At 43.1% G+C, this 13,854-nt stretch overlaps 1 protein-coding gene across 4 annotated transcripts in view; it reads left to right on the top strand.

Moving 5' to 3' along the window:
* The first annotated feature begins 167 nt into the window (after nucleotides 1–167).
* Nucleotides 168–13,854, top strand: part of TYW1 (tRNA-yW synthesizing protein 1 homolog) — a 115,516-nt gene continuing 101,829 nt past the window's right edge. The window contains exons 1-7 of one of the 4 annotated variants that reach the window (XM_026063662.1): nucleotides 168–282; nucleotides 1,039–1,187; nucleotides 1,704–1,844; nucleotides 2,455–2,556; nucleotides 3,383–3,577; nucleotides 4,511–4,792; nucleotides 6,032–6,154. In XM_026063662.1, the coding sequence (XP_025919447.1) occupies nucleotides 1,053–1,187; nucleotides 1,704–1,844; nucleotides 2,455–2,556; nucleotides 3,383–3,577; nucleotides 4,511–4,792; nucleotides 6,032–6,154 (978 nt within the window). In that variant the 5' untranslated portion in view covers nucleotides 168–282; nucleotides 1,039–1,052. Of the gene's footprint in view, nucleotides 283–388; nucleotides 418–1,038; nucleotides 1,188–1,703; nucleotides 1,845–2,454; nucleotides 2,557–3,382; nucleotides 3,578–4,510; nucleotides 4,793–6,031; nucleotides 6,155–13,854 lie in introns of those variants that run through there. The other 3 variants (XR_003253151.1, XR_003253152.1, XM_026063661.1) reach the window with 3 other exon arrangements.

Genomic DNA, 13,854 nt, shown 5'->3' with positions numbered 1-13,854 from the left:
GGCGGCCGGGGGTGCGGTGCGGTGCGGTGCGGTGGCAGGCCCGGCCCGGCCCGGCTGCCCGGCGAGGCCGGGTCCCGCGCCCCGTTGCTTGGGGGCCGCTGTCGCTGCTGGCGGGCTGGGAGGGAAGGGAGCTTCCGCCGCGGTGCTGCGGGCTGGCACCGGGGGGCAGCGAGGTGACGAAGTTCGGGTGATGCTTCCGAGCTGCTTGGAGATACCCGGTTTCGGTGCGCCTGGCTGATGCCCGTAAAGCTGCGAGCTGGCAGGACCGCCGGTGACAGCAGGGTCTGTGCCGCTCGGTCAGCAAGGGCCGCAGACGAGCCTTAACTCAGCTCTTGAACGTTTTGCATGAGATCAGTAGTCACAGGGAGCACGCAAGCAGCCCTCCTGGGTGCAACATCGCCTGCTTGGAATTTTAAAGTCAGTTCAAAACAGTCTTGTTCTGAATAAGAACCTCACCCACGTGGTGCAGTGCTGAAAAAATACTTTCAATTGACTCCAGATTTCAGTCTGGCCTTGAAACTCCGTGTATCAAAATGATTGTTATAATGAGAGTAGTTTTTAATGCTTACATGCAAGGCCTCTGAGCAGATGATTAGTTTTCCACTTGAAATGGCCCTTTATTGCTCCAGAGTTCTGCGCACATGGGGTCTGTGCAAGGCTCAGACCAAGCATACAGTGGGATGTTTCGTGAGGGCTTCTTACTTTCAGATAGTAGCACAGCATGACTATGCTTTTCCTTACAGCAAAACCTGCCCTATGTAATAAAAACCTGATGTTGTTGTATGATAGTCTACAATGTTAGCCTGGATATGCGGGTGAAGTTCAGTCTGCATAGACACTTCTGAGTAGCTGAAGGGTCCTTGGTTCAATGGTTGTATCTTCTCCTTAGCTACAGCCCTTTTGCTTTTGGAGAATGTTTTTCTGCAAAGCCAGAGAACAGTTAATGGCGTGAGACTGTGGGTACTGTATGCTTTTTTGTGCTCATCTTAAATTGATCTTGAAGGAATCCACTTTTGCTAAATCTGTGTTTTATTCCAGTTTTAGATGTCTCAATGGATCCTTGGAACTTTTTCTATACTTGTCTGACGTCCTTATGGCTACACCGACTTTACATCTATTCTTCTGTTGCTCTTGGGATCAGTATTTGGATCTGCATTCAGTTCTTCACCAGCAAAACTAGAAAGAAGGTAACTGAACATTTAAGCTCTTTTGTCTGAAAAGGCCTGCAAAATCTGTGTGCAGAAGTGAGCAGTTGCTATGCGAAGGTACTCGTTGCTGCAGTAAAATGGGATACTTCGCCAGCCATCTAGGCTGTGCAAATCCGAAACGTAGCTTAGTTCACTTGCCAGTCATAATCCTCAATCTGGATTGTATCATGAGTGTGAATAACTAACCATCCTTGTTACTCTGATGTTGGAACAGATCTCAGTTGAACACTTCTCACTGTGTTACTAAAAGCATATGTCAGTCTAGATGGCTCTGTCACTTCTTCAGGTAAATAACTCTGTTTCTGCCCAGTGTTTTCAGGTTCATGTTTGCAGTGAAGCTAATGACAAGTCCAAACTAGTTTTGCAATGGGAGTGGGATTAGCCCAGTCAGGAAAGTAAAAACTCCTCATGCACGTGAGTGAAGTGCTTGTGATGGGAGAAGAAAACTCAGGTGGCTCTTCAGGTGCTGTCTTCAACACTGTGGTTGTTTTACAGGATGAAAAATTCAATGGGAATCCAGCTTCTGCTGAAGTAGCAGAGGACAAACTAGTAAATGGATATGCCACCATGAAGGCAAAGGAGGTCTATGTTGCTGGAGTAAAGATTTTCTATGGGTCTCAGACTGGCACAGCAAAGGTACAGGCTACTTTTGTTCATATACATGATGTTAACACAAAATACTGTTTAGGTTCAAGTACATTGCTTGCCTTAAAAACACTACACTGAAAATCTGAAAGTTTATTGGAAAGTTCACTAGCTCATTAGAAGTCATTGGCCCAACGTGAAAGATCACAGGTGAAAATATGTAAAAATAACAGTAATCCCACTTCCTTCATTTAAGTGAGGAATGCAGTAGAGACATTGATTACCAAGTTTAAAATGTGCTCTTACATATACTCTTAATTTGGTAGCAGGTCTTCTTTCTTTGTAGAGAGAAGTGCTGTTTTAGGTGTTTTCTTCATCAAAAAGATATTTGATTTGTGTGTGTGCGTGCAAAAGTCATTGGTCATTAAATTCATCTACCTTTCTTTTCCTTTTTTATTTTATTTTTTCCCTGTCAGCATATTTCACTTAAAAAAAAAAAAGGGGGGGGGGAGGGGATGGTAGAGGGGAAATTGTGGGTGCAGTGTCCAGTTCTCATGTGTCATTGCTCTTTCCATGTTGTGAGTGGCCATAGCAAAACCTGTTTGACCCTTAGTGTAGTTGGGTTGAAGTCATTAATAATTTTCAACGTTTCTCTCTTCAGAGATTTGCCAGAGGTCTGGCTGAAGTGGTTACTTCCCTTAATTTGTCTGCAGAAGTCATTAATATGGGAGACTACGATCCAGATGATAGTTTAACAGAGGAGGTAGGCACCTCATAAGTATGCATAATAAATATAAACTTTTCCTGGGAATGTGAAGGGTCTTTTCCTCTTTTTACTATCTGCCTCTTGGATTGTCCTGGAAATCCCCAGAGTTGCTTCTCTTGTGTAGGTGAGTATAGCCTGTCAACCCTCAGCAGGAAATACATGGATTCTGAAAATTACTAGAAAAAGGATCACATAGAATATTATGATACTGACACTGATTTGTATGAACTAGTTATTTCTCTTGTGTCTGAGTTGCATGAGAGTGGCTGCACCAAGTCCTTCTGTTGTCTCTTGACAGTATGCATCTTGAAGAGTTCAAAAATAGAACAGATAGAGTGATAGTTCTGCAGCCTTCAGCAATTTGTAAGTTAGCAGCTTCCTGGGAGACATGTTTATATTTAGTAATCTTTGATCAAAATTTTTTTTAATTACTTTATTTTTTTCCTCTCCCTTCTGTTAATATTGATAGATGCTTTTTCAACCTACCAAAGACTTTAACATTGCAAGAGTCTGCTCAAGAAGCTATGAATTGAAGTAGGGAAGATATGTGTCCAGTTCTGTTTTACCACCATGTGCCTGCTTGGCAGGGGAAGATGTCTTGATTTCCCCCTTGGCTAAATTAAGATGGCTTAGAAGGGAGGGTAGCTGTTCACCACCACTGGGATTATCACTTGCACCATCCTACATCAAAGGTTCCTAATCCACTTAGTAAAAAATCGTATCTTTTGATTTGTTTTGGCTGTCCATGAGTTACAGTTCTCTTCCTGGTGTAAAGTGTTCTGTAAAATGCAGTGATCTGTTCTATTCCCTTTATTGTTATTAGACAACCAGCAGGAACATTTGTGTGTTCTTGGTAGCTACGTACACAGATGGACAACCGACTGAGAACGCCGCGTGGTTCTGCAAATGGTTAGAAGAGACTGCAAATGACTTCCGGTTTGGCAAAATGTACCTGAAAGGCCTGAGATATGCTGTGTTTGGCTTGGGAAATTCAGTTTATGTTGATCACTACAACACAGTAAGTTTCTCCCATGTACCCTTCTTTATTTTTTGCTCTTCTGAATGGCCAGGTTTCCTTAAATTCTACAAAATTGAGCAATACTGGTAGGTTAAGATTAGGTAGATTCATACTACTGCTACTGTTTTGAGAACAGTTTGACACGTTAATTGGTGCAAAATTTAAAGTTTGAGAATTCAGCTCCTTCTGTAGTCTTTGTGTGGACTTTAGGAATTGGGTTTGGGCCACAGGCAATACAGCTTTGAAGCAAGTGTGCTACCCTTCTAAATTGGAAAGAGGAGTTCCTTAAGCGCTATGTTAATGTGGGAGGTTTTTGTTGTGACCATGAGCATACATTTGGTAAACTCCCTATTAATTTCCAAGCTTTGAAAGCCTTCTGTCAGTGCATGAAGATGTAGTACTGTAAAACCCTAGACTTGCTGCCTTTTAGTTTAGAGCACTTCTTTTTCAGCATTTTATGCATTTTGCTGGATTCTGTGAGTCTTATTTTCACTTCAGGAAACAAAACTCTGAAAGTGTGTTAGCCCAATGATTAGGATCATCTAACCTGGAAGGATGAAAATGGCATGATTTGTCATCAGATCATGTTTGTGCAGCTGGGGCCACATGAAATGTGTTATGTGCATGGACATTTTGACCAATGAGCACTGCAAAAAGAAGCTAGTACCCAGAGCTCACCTCTGTCACATCACCACGACAGGAGTGGCATCTCTCACACGAGAACCTGAGGATGTGTGGTGGTATTCAGAGGCTGTCTTGTAGTCATGCCCTGAATCAGCAGGTGAGAGGGAGTCCAAAAGTCCCTGTCTTGCAGTCCTGTTGCCTGCACAGCTCACCTGCTCTATTTCCAGACTTGGTCCTTGCTCTCCTAATCACCTGTATTATTTAACTTGGGCTTCATTTAATTTCTCTTTAACTTCCATCCCATCCTAGGTTGGAAGAAATATTGACAGGTGGCTGTGGATGCTCAGTGCCAGCCGTATCATGACTCGTGCAGAGGGGGACTGCAATGTGGCCCAGAGCAAGCATGGCAGCATCGAGGCCGACTTTGAAGCCTGGAAAACAAAGTTCCTCGGTCGGCTCCAAGCACTCTGCAAAGGCGAGAAGAAGCCCTGCAGTGGGAAGTGCAAGAAAGGGAAGTGCAAATCCCAGGGGAAGCAGAGCAAGGAGAGCTCAGATCATGAACATGGGGCATCAGAGTACGAGAATGCTGAGGTAGAGCCCAAATCCATGAGACCTTGTTTCTGTAAGAGGAGCGTCTTGATCAGGGCTGGTTCAGTGCTCCTTGGTGTGCTGTTTGACTTCTCTCCTGCAGTTCAGAAGGGCACTGTGGGAGCTTCATACTTCTTTGTGGGGGAGTAGAGGGAGAAAGGTGAGATCTCATAGCAGACAGCTGCTAGAATAAGTCATCCAAAAAGAAGGGCCGAAGAACTAGTGGTGGACCTAGACTGAATTGCATCTATGTGACCAGGGAGCTTTCCTGTTGTTTGGGAGGAGGTGTATGTTACGGCTGATACTCAGGGGAGCCAGTCTGGGCTCTCATCAGAGTCTTTGCTTATCCCCCTTGCCAGAGTGAAACCTTTAGTTCCCTCTGAGCCATTAACCTGCTCCCATTTCAACTAGTTGCTTGGATGACTTGCCTGCATCCTGTTTTTTTTCTGAGGACAGTTTGGGGAGTGTTATCTGAGCAAGTCCTGTATCTCCTCTGAACCTGTCTGCTCTAATCACTTATGTCTCTTCTGGAGTGCATGTGTTAATTGCAGGTTTTGAATATGGAATCATCTCTCTTGCTCTGCAGTGTGAGACCTAGAGCTGCTATGGCACTTTAATCTTCCCTGCAAGCCATTTGCTGTAGATTGGAAGTGGTTGCTGTTGCCATGTAGAATTTCACAGAAAATAGTGGCTCTTTGGTTGAGTGGGTTTGAAAGTGTGGCTGCTGCAGGAACAGGAGGAATAAATCTTGCTGTTACATCAGTGCTGTCAGGCTGTGCCTTGACTGTGTACAGAAAGGGAGATAACATTTCTGTTCCATGAAGAGTTTGACTTGGAAAGCAGTTCTTTTTCTCCCTATTCATTCAGGGAGCGATACTTCAAAGAGTTAAAGGGGCTTAAGACTCCAGATCTTCATAGTATACAGTGGGAATTAGATACCTCTGTATCACTTCTCATTGTGTGATCAGGCAGACAAATGAGGAAAACAGAACAATACGGACCTGGAGGCAGGATTTCTGGACTAAGTTTCAGGTGGTTTGTGTACTATTGAGTTCTTAAACTTAGGGTTTTTACCAGTATGTAGATGCATCTCATAGGTTGGTGCTAGCCTGTTCCTTGTTTTTCAGAAGTCTTTGCTGAATGTAAAAGAGCTGATTTCCCCGACTAGCATAGGTGATGGTTTTATGTTTAACGCAGCAGATATGTTCCTAATTTTTTTTTTTCTTCTGATCTCCTATATAGGCAGAGGAGTTCTTTGAAACCACTAGTGAGGAGGAATCTAACGCTGAGGAAGCTGGAGACACAAATTCTGTCATAGATGTTGAAGATCTGGGCAAAATCATGAGCCACATGAAGAAAGCCAAGGTACTGGTATTACAGCGAGTTAGAACCACCATGTCTTTGTCACTAATCAGTTGATTTGATTAGAATATTAATGCTGGGTTATGACCTGCAGGGTCTACCAGAGTGTGAGTAAAGCTTGAGGTATTTGAGATCCTGATCAAAAAAAAGGACATATTTGGAGGTGGGTTGGATATAGGTGTTGGTTAACTGGGACTGGGACTTGTTTTTTGAGCAAATGCTGCAGTGACAACTCATTATTTTCAGTCTGAGAGAAATTACTTCCACAGTTAACACCACAGGTCCTTGTCTGCATCTCAGCTGCTTTAACTCACAGTCCAGTGTCTAAAACACAGATCCTGTTGCTATATCTGGCTGTGGGTGGATCAGGTGACATGCAGACATCTATTGGACTTTTATGTCCTGACAGGGGAGCAGAGCTGCAACTGGGGCTGCAACATAGACTTCTGCAACATTTTCTGTGCCTTGTTTGCTGCTACTGCACTCAGATCAGGTGCTGTGCCCACAGAGAAAGCCAGTGAGCTTGATCTGACATTCAGACCTGACAAAGAAGGCTCTAATCCCCCTCTTTGTTTCAGGGTGTTACCATCTCTTTCTGTGCCACACCATTCAGGTTCCTTTTGCTGTGTTCAAAGAGTCTGCAAGCAGGATACACTGCTCACTTTTTTTTTTTGTTAGCACGTGCGAAAAAGTAGTGAGGATTAATGAGTTACTGGGCTAAGCACTAGTATGCTCACCACCCTGTCTTTGCTGGCTGGGCAGTTATCAGTCAGGAGGGAGACAGGGTTGGCCTCTATTTTGCCCCGGAATAGACCCTTGATGTACTGAGTTGCCATCTGCTGGTTCTGTTTCCCCCCCTTAGTAATCTTTTCACTTTGGTGTTTTTCTGCTTGAACCCTTGAGCTACTATCTCGACAAACCTGCCTCTGTAACCACTCCTGCCTTATCGTGCGTGACTCTACTGTATGGACTTCCATAGCTCTTTCTCAATAACTAACTGTTTTCTCAGCAGTCTGAGCCAAGGTTACAAAGCTGGGCCATAGCAAAGCCAGGCCTTGGATCACAGAAAGCTGAATGTTTAGGAGAGAATGAGCTTACAAGAGGAATAAGGGGATCTCTTGTCCTTTACCCTAAGGAATGGGAAGGAGGTAAAACATTTCCTGCTGCTTGTAACAAGAACTGACACTAGGAGAGCAGCCCTCTTCCATTAACTTAGGGGTGAGTCAGACCACTGTATGGGAGCTCCCATCCCTGAGCAGAGTATCAACTCTCCTGCTGTAGTTTGCAAGAGAAGGATGGTTGGACTGTCTGGTTTTCATTTGGATGAAGAAACTTTCCCTGTGTAATCGTGCTCTGTGGTGGTCGCTTTTCTCCACTCTGGTGTGCGTTCACCACTAGAGGTCACTGACAAAAAGGGAACCACACTTTCTGTGGCAGTGTGCCCTGCTTGAGATGATTTGGGACCAGGGAAGGAAGGTGCCTTCATCCAACAGTTTTATGAAAAATTAGTCCTTGAGTTTTCACTGACTAATAAAATAGAGCAGCACCAAGGTCAAAATGTAACGGTAAACAGGAGAAAAAATATGGATTACAGATGAGTTTATAGGTGAAGAAGTGATCACAGCAATAAAGTACTTCCAGCTCTTAACTTCGCAGGTTCATTGTGCTGGTAGTGTGCACAGCTGATATTCCAGTGTTGGATGGCTTTATAAATAGGTGCTGAAAATTCACTGCTGTCTGCCATTTTGGCTCAAGTATGATCCGAACTGTAGACTTATTCCCTCAGTCTTTAGCTTTCTCATCACTTTGCGTGAAAAGTCAGAGGCCTGTATATCGTACTGAGCCTGTCCAGGTTGTTCATTGCAGAAGTGCAGGGTCTTGGTGTGGATCACGTTCTTGTGGCTCTGATGAAGCAGCCTCTGTTCTGAGGGACAATTGCCATCTGAGCACCAATGCTCATCTAGAGCTGCAAGATGCAGTTTCTGATCTACTACCTTTTCCTTGGAGGAGATGGCAAACAGTTGTTCTGTCCTGGCAGCTGAATGCTACCTCTTGACAGTGCAAATAGGTAGATCCTTAGAGTGCTAGTTGCTTATGTGTGGGATGATGATGTGAGCTGGAAGTACATTCTTTTCAGGCATGGAAATGGCCTGGTCCTTATGGATATGAGCTGTTGTCACCTCGCCTGATGAGACAGAGTCCTAAAACTTTGGGATAAGAGATCAGTGTCTGTCTGTGGCTGATACTGCTGACCTACCCTGCAATGACATGACAAGATTTTTGGACTAATTTTGTAATCGTAAACAATATAGTTCTCATTACTGGCCTCTTTATTTCTGTTATGCATGGCTGATTTGCTTAGGTAAAATCTAAGCTTCTAGTTTCATGCTTCTGTAACCCTAGCAGATAATGGAGAGAGGGCCTTCAGTGGTGACTTCAGTGTAAATCCTCAGCTCTTTTGAATGGGAGTTTCATTTCCAGAATGACAGCCAGATGTGGCTGTGTAAATGTTTCATGTGGGAGCCTGAATTGATGGCTATCCATATCATTAGCTTGGAGAATGAATGACTGTCTTGGTGAATCTCTTGGGGAATGTGCACATCGACTTGCCAACAGGTTTGTACAAACACTTGAATTGTAAAATGATCCCATAGGTGCAGTTATTTACTGTAATGAAAATAAATGCTGAAGTGGTAATATCAAAGAGCAGGAAGATTTGCATTTATGAAAGTAATTCATCGTGATCAGGCTGTCTTGCTTCCAGACTTGAACATGTAATTGCTTGAGTCCGATGCATTTTGCTTTCTTAAGTCATGTCCTTACTTTAGTGACTATGAATTTGTACAATGAGAAAGTGTTTTTTCAGATGAGTTGTATCTCCCCTTTAGCAGTTTTTTTCTCTTATAGAATGTTGAACAGTGTTGTGGGGTTTTTTTGTTTTTTGTGTGTGTTTAACACTCATGTAATCTGTTATGTCTCTGTAATCCTACCAACAAAGGTGAGTAGTTTGGGTTCCTGCATCTGGACTACCCATATCCAAAGCAGTGAGTCTGAAGAAAACTTGGGTATTTCAGGGTTTATTCCAGGCACTTCTCTTTACCCACAGTTACTCGGATTTAAAATGTGCCTAGCAGTTTGCAGCATGGCTTTTATGGATTTCTGTTGTGTATTAACCCCTTTGGGTCTGGAAGATACAGTAGCAGGTTCTGCCTTGTGCAATACAGTGAACTTCTCAAGACATTTTAGGGCCCACCTTTCATCTATTCTGCAGGCTTGTCTTGCCTCTTGTGAGAAGTGCTAGTAGATTAGACAAATGTGCAGTCACAGATAGTCATAAATCCTTGTTGTCCTGCTTTTTATGGGATGGCAGAGCAAGTGATGCTGTGGAAGCAAGTATATCTAATGAATGTTTGCTCAGGTCTCTGCAGGTAGAGATCTTAACTTAATCTTGCTGAGTGAAGTTCCATTTCCTGTTATCCAGCTTAATGGAAATCTAGACTGAATTTTGTTTTACAGCTTGCTTTCCATGTACTGCAGCTTCATTGTGTTTAACAAAGTGTTGCTGAAGGGTTTGAGATAGCTACTGGATTCTTGTCATTTGGATCAGGAGGATGGCATCAGGAGTGCAAGGTGAATGCCAGAACATCTCTTCCTGGTATAGTCATAGCTATTATAGGTTTTCCCTTGGGGAGGTGTGGAAGAGATGGGTTTTCAAATAGTTTCTGGGGATAAAGGAAGCCAGTTTAAAATGATGGTGCCTTCTGCACATTGAGTCTGAGCCTAGGGATCGGCACAAAGGTGAGGCAAAGGGAAATTATTCAGATATATAAGAACTGGTATAGAGGTAAATTCCACACTCTGTTTACCTTTTTTCATAATATCTGATGGAAGAATTATCTGGGTGCTAAAATCCAGTACTTGTTTCTCAGAATAACACAACTTTCAGAACTTGCTGCCACAAGAAATAGTTACAGGTAACCTTAGCAGGCTTCTGAAATGGACACTTATATCAGTACAGATTACATCTACACTTTCATAAAATAGACTGCCAGGCATAACAGTCCTGCAGTTCATAAAACAGTGGCCCAAAAGCAGGGCTGGGGAGATCATGCTATCACTGTCCACTCTGACGTTGCTTTTCTCGGGTATCTGCTGCTGGTGATTCAGAGCTGTGGTGCTAGACTGGGCTGGGTGGTGCACAGCTGGTGCAGGCAGGTTAAGTTCTGGGTTTTCTCTGCATTTGCTACCCTTCCAGCTTGTTACTTTTTAGGTAGAGCACCTGGGCCTGTTCTTAAAAGTGCTTTCATGCAGCAGCGGAAGATGGGATTCGTTCTTAGTGGATTTAATAACTAAGTAGGCTTTTAAGTTGTACAAGTGTGATGCACTTTCCCTGTCCTCCAAAGTTATTCCCCTGAAATGTGTTTATCAGATAAATGTGAAATCTAATGGGTATGTTTGTGGTCTGCAAGACTGCTATTAATCATAGGGACACCATTTCTTAATGTAGATTATCTCCCACAGCTGGGAGATTGTGATAAACTAGAAAGACAGATCAATCTGCACTGGTTCCTAGGGAATGAAATGGCTTTATTAACCTTCATATTTATAAACCACAGGCATTAATAATAATAATAATACCTTAATTTTTTTGGATGGGTTGGGGAGTAATCAAATGGGCATATTTTCTTGACAGTTTTGAGATTAATGCTCGTTTTCCAAAACAAAGTTTAATTATGCTTGCAGTCACATTTGCAATGTAAATACACAAGGGCAGTGTGTGTTTGAGGGAGAGTGCGAGAGTGAGATCGAGTTTACAGGGAACAAAGCATGGTTCTGGAGAGTCTATTCAAGAAGTTTGTTTTACCACTGTGTCCCTGTCTGTCACAGGGTAGGTTGCTTGATCACTTGTGGATAATTTAGAATGACTTTTTTTAGGGAAGGTAGTCATTCACCACCACTGGGATTGTAAATGACACTACTCAAATGTTTAACAGTCTCTTGTGAGCACATGGCTACTATGGAACATCAAACCTTGCTGTCATTTGCTGAAGAAACTTTTAATGAAGTTGCCTGGAGTTTTCCTCATATTGGGACAGTGAGTTTTAAGATTTACAGGTTTAAGATACAAAGTTGAAAAAAAGCACTGTATGCAAGTAGGTGCTACAAGCAGAAGCTTCTACAGTGCACAAGAGATTGGCTGTGTCTTAATCTAATTGAATAAGTCTGGGGTACTCTGTCAGATTTAAAAACAGCTAAAAATGATGTGCAAATTTAGAGCTCTCCAAAAAGTTTCTCTAACTTTTAATGGGTGAAAGATCTCTAGAGGAAAAATGTACTCTTATTTTCAACAACTCAGTCTCTGGTCTAGATTTTGACCTCTGCTGCTCTGGCTCAGAATTCAGAGTAATTCTACATCTGAAAATAAGATTTAAGCCAGCCTTGAAATCAGGTGTTGTTGCAGGGACATTTCTGTCTCCCCTCTACCATGTTCAAGTCTGTGCTCTCTGCACCTTGGCTATTTAAAAAGAATTACAAGTGATGAGCAACTGCCTTTCCCAGGTGAAACGTGGTGGTGCCCAATAAAAAGATGATGATTAGGGTTTAGCTTGCAGCACTCCAGACCATCTGCTTACCATTTCTCACGGAAACTTTGTGCAGCATTTCTCCAGGTGTTTATTTTTTCCTGTTCGTGTTTTAAGCTTCATGCCAGCCAAATAACACAGCTGAACAGAAGTCCACAAATCTATGTGCACAGTAATTACCTGCTGCTGGTAATTAGTGGGAGAAGTGTTGAGGAAGTGACCTGTTGATGTTGCCATATCCATGGAGAGACTAGCGCAGGGATGGCTTGTGGGAGCTCAGTATCTGTTGCCAAATAAATGTGTTGTTTGAATGAGGTGTTATGAGGTACTGTAAACGTATCGACGTTCTGCCAGATGGACCCTGCAGATCAGTCATTTAGCACTGAAGTTATTGGTAAACCTGTCCACATGCAGCGTCTGATCAAAATTTCATCGTATTTATCATGATTGCCCTGTGGTCAGTATCGGTCATAAGTGGCTCTCAACTCCAAAAGCATGCATCTTCTGTCTTGTCAAGTGTACAGTCTCTCTGTCCTGATGGCATCCCCAGTCATGAACTTCGAGAGCTGCCTTTTCTTTCCTGTTGTAAGGTGAACCACAGTTTTGCTACCTCTCCTTGTATTCACATCAGAGCTGATATCCTGACATCCCTGTTGGGCTGAGAGGCCTGCTGTGGGATGGGGATTGCATTGTGCCAGGTGGTGAGTGGATATGCAGAAGAGATGGAGCCTCTCCTGAAAGCCTTCTGAACGGAAGAGTACATTGTAGGAGAAAGGAAGTAGTATTGCAGTTTTACAGGAGGAATTGGACCTTGTAAATGGCCTTAAACTGTTTGTGTTGCACAGACTACCTACCCGTGCCCCAAACCATGCTGTGGATTTTTCCCTTAATAGCACAGTTAGGCTTTTGTATGGGGAATCATGTTAGTTCCTTTTTGCCACTGACCTATGGCCAGAGCTTCTGTGCCAGTGGTTCATGGCTGGGAAGTTTGGGTCTGTATCTGTGCTAGCATGTGATCTGCACGTAGTGGAGTAATCTGGCACAGTTAATTTGGGCTGTGTCTCTGTGCTGACCAGGGCAGGGGCAAATGCCTGTTCTTGTCTTGTCATCAGTGCTACTGTGATGAGGACAGATCAACAGTTTTGGAAGAAGGAATGCTGCTGTATCTCACACATTGCAAACAAGTTTGCAGAGGAGACCTGGGTGTGAAACAAGGTTGCATGGGAAAAGCAGCTTGTGCAGTAGTGTATGGTACTGTGCTATGTCCACCTTGAAAGGATGAAGCACCAAATTCCTTCTGGTTTTTCTTTGTCCTGTAGTTTTGGAGAGACTGACTCGGAGTCTGAGGGATACTCTGCAGGGTTCTTGGATCTTGGTCTTGGTCCATTTTCCTAACTGACTAGTTTGTATTATCTTATAGTGAATGAAGATTGATTATAGTAGAAACCAGGAAAATTTTTTTGGCCTTAAAACTGTTTTCTCATAATAATCTTGTGTCCTCTCATTTTAATATTTCTGAAGAGCTGGATGATGCAAAACACTGCAGGCTGCAGGCCAGAACTGTTAATCTGGGTGTTTGAAAGACTTGGATGCAGCTTCTACTTGGGAAAGTGGGAGGCAGGAGGAGTGAGTGCACATCTGGAGTTTCCCCTGATTCTCTCCAATTAGCCCTGGCTTCTGCTGATGGTGAACTTGAATGTAGTCTCTAGCCAAATGGTCTTCGGGGGTTGTGTATTGCCTCTTAGCAGTTTTTAATAACCTGCATTAACATTTAATGGGTAAATGCTTTCCTATGTTATGAGATTTCTGAAGACCAAGTAAAAGCTGCATCTCTTGGCTTGGTAAGAGAACTGACTGGTTCTCTCGCTTGCATCTGAGTTGTATCAGTGCACCCATATGTACTGGATGCCTTACTTTCTCTGGAAGGCATTCAGGGTTTCTAATATAAAATAATAGTCTGAAGTCCAGCCAGCTTCATTGCTTACAAGGGCTGTCCTTTCCATAACAGATATTATTACTAGGAAATGCACCTCTAACTGACATTAGCTTGGTTTATTGACTGGAGGCTGCTTCTAACATCAGAAGTGATTACAGAATAAAAATTCATCATCCTTTCTCTCT

The sequence above is a fragment of the Apteryx rowi genome, unplaced genomic scaffold (assembly GCF_003343035.1).
Source record: "Apteryx rowi isolate R43461 unplaced genomic scaffold, aptRow1 scaffold_20, whole genome shotgun sequence".
NCBI lineage: Eukaryota > Metazoa > Chordata > Aves > Apterygiformes > Apterygidae > Apteryx > Apteryx rowi.
Note: the sequence above shows the minus strand (reverse complement) of the source record. Positions and strands in the feature narration are given on the sequence as shown.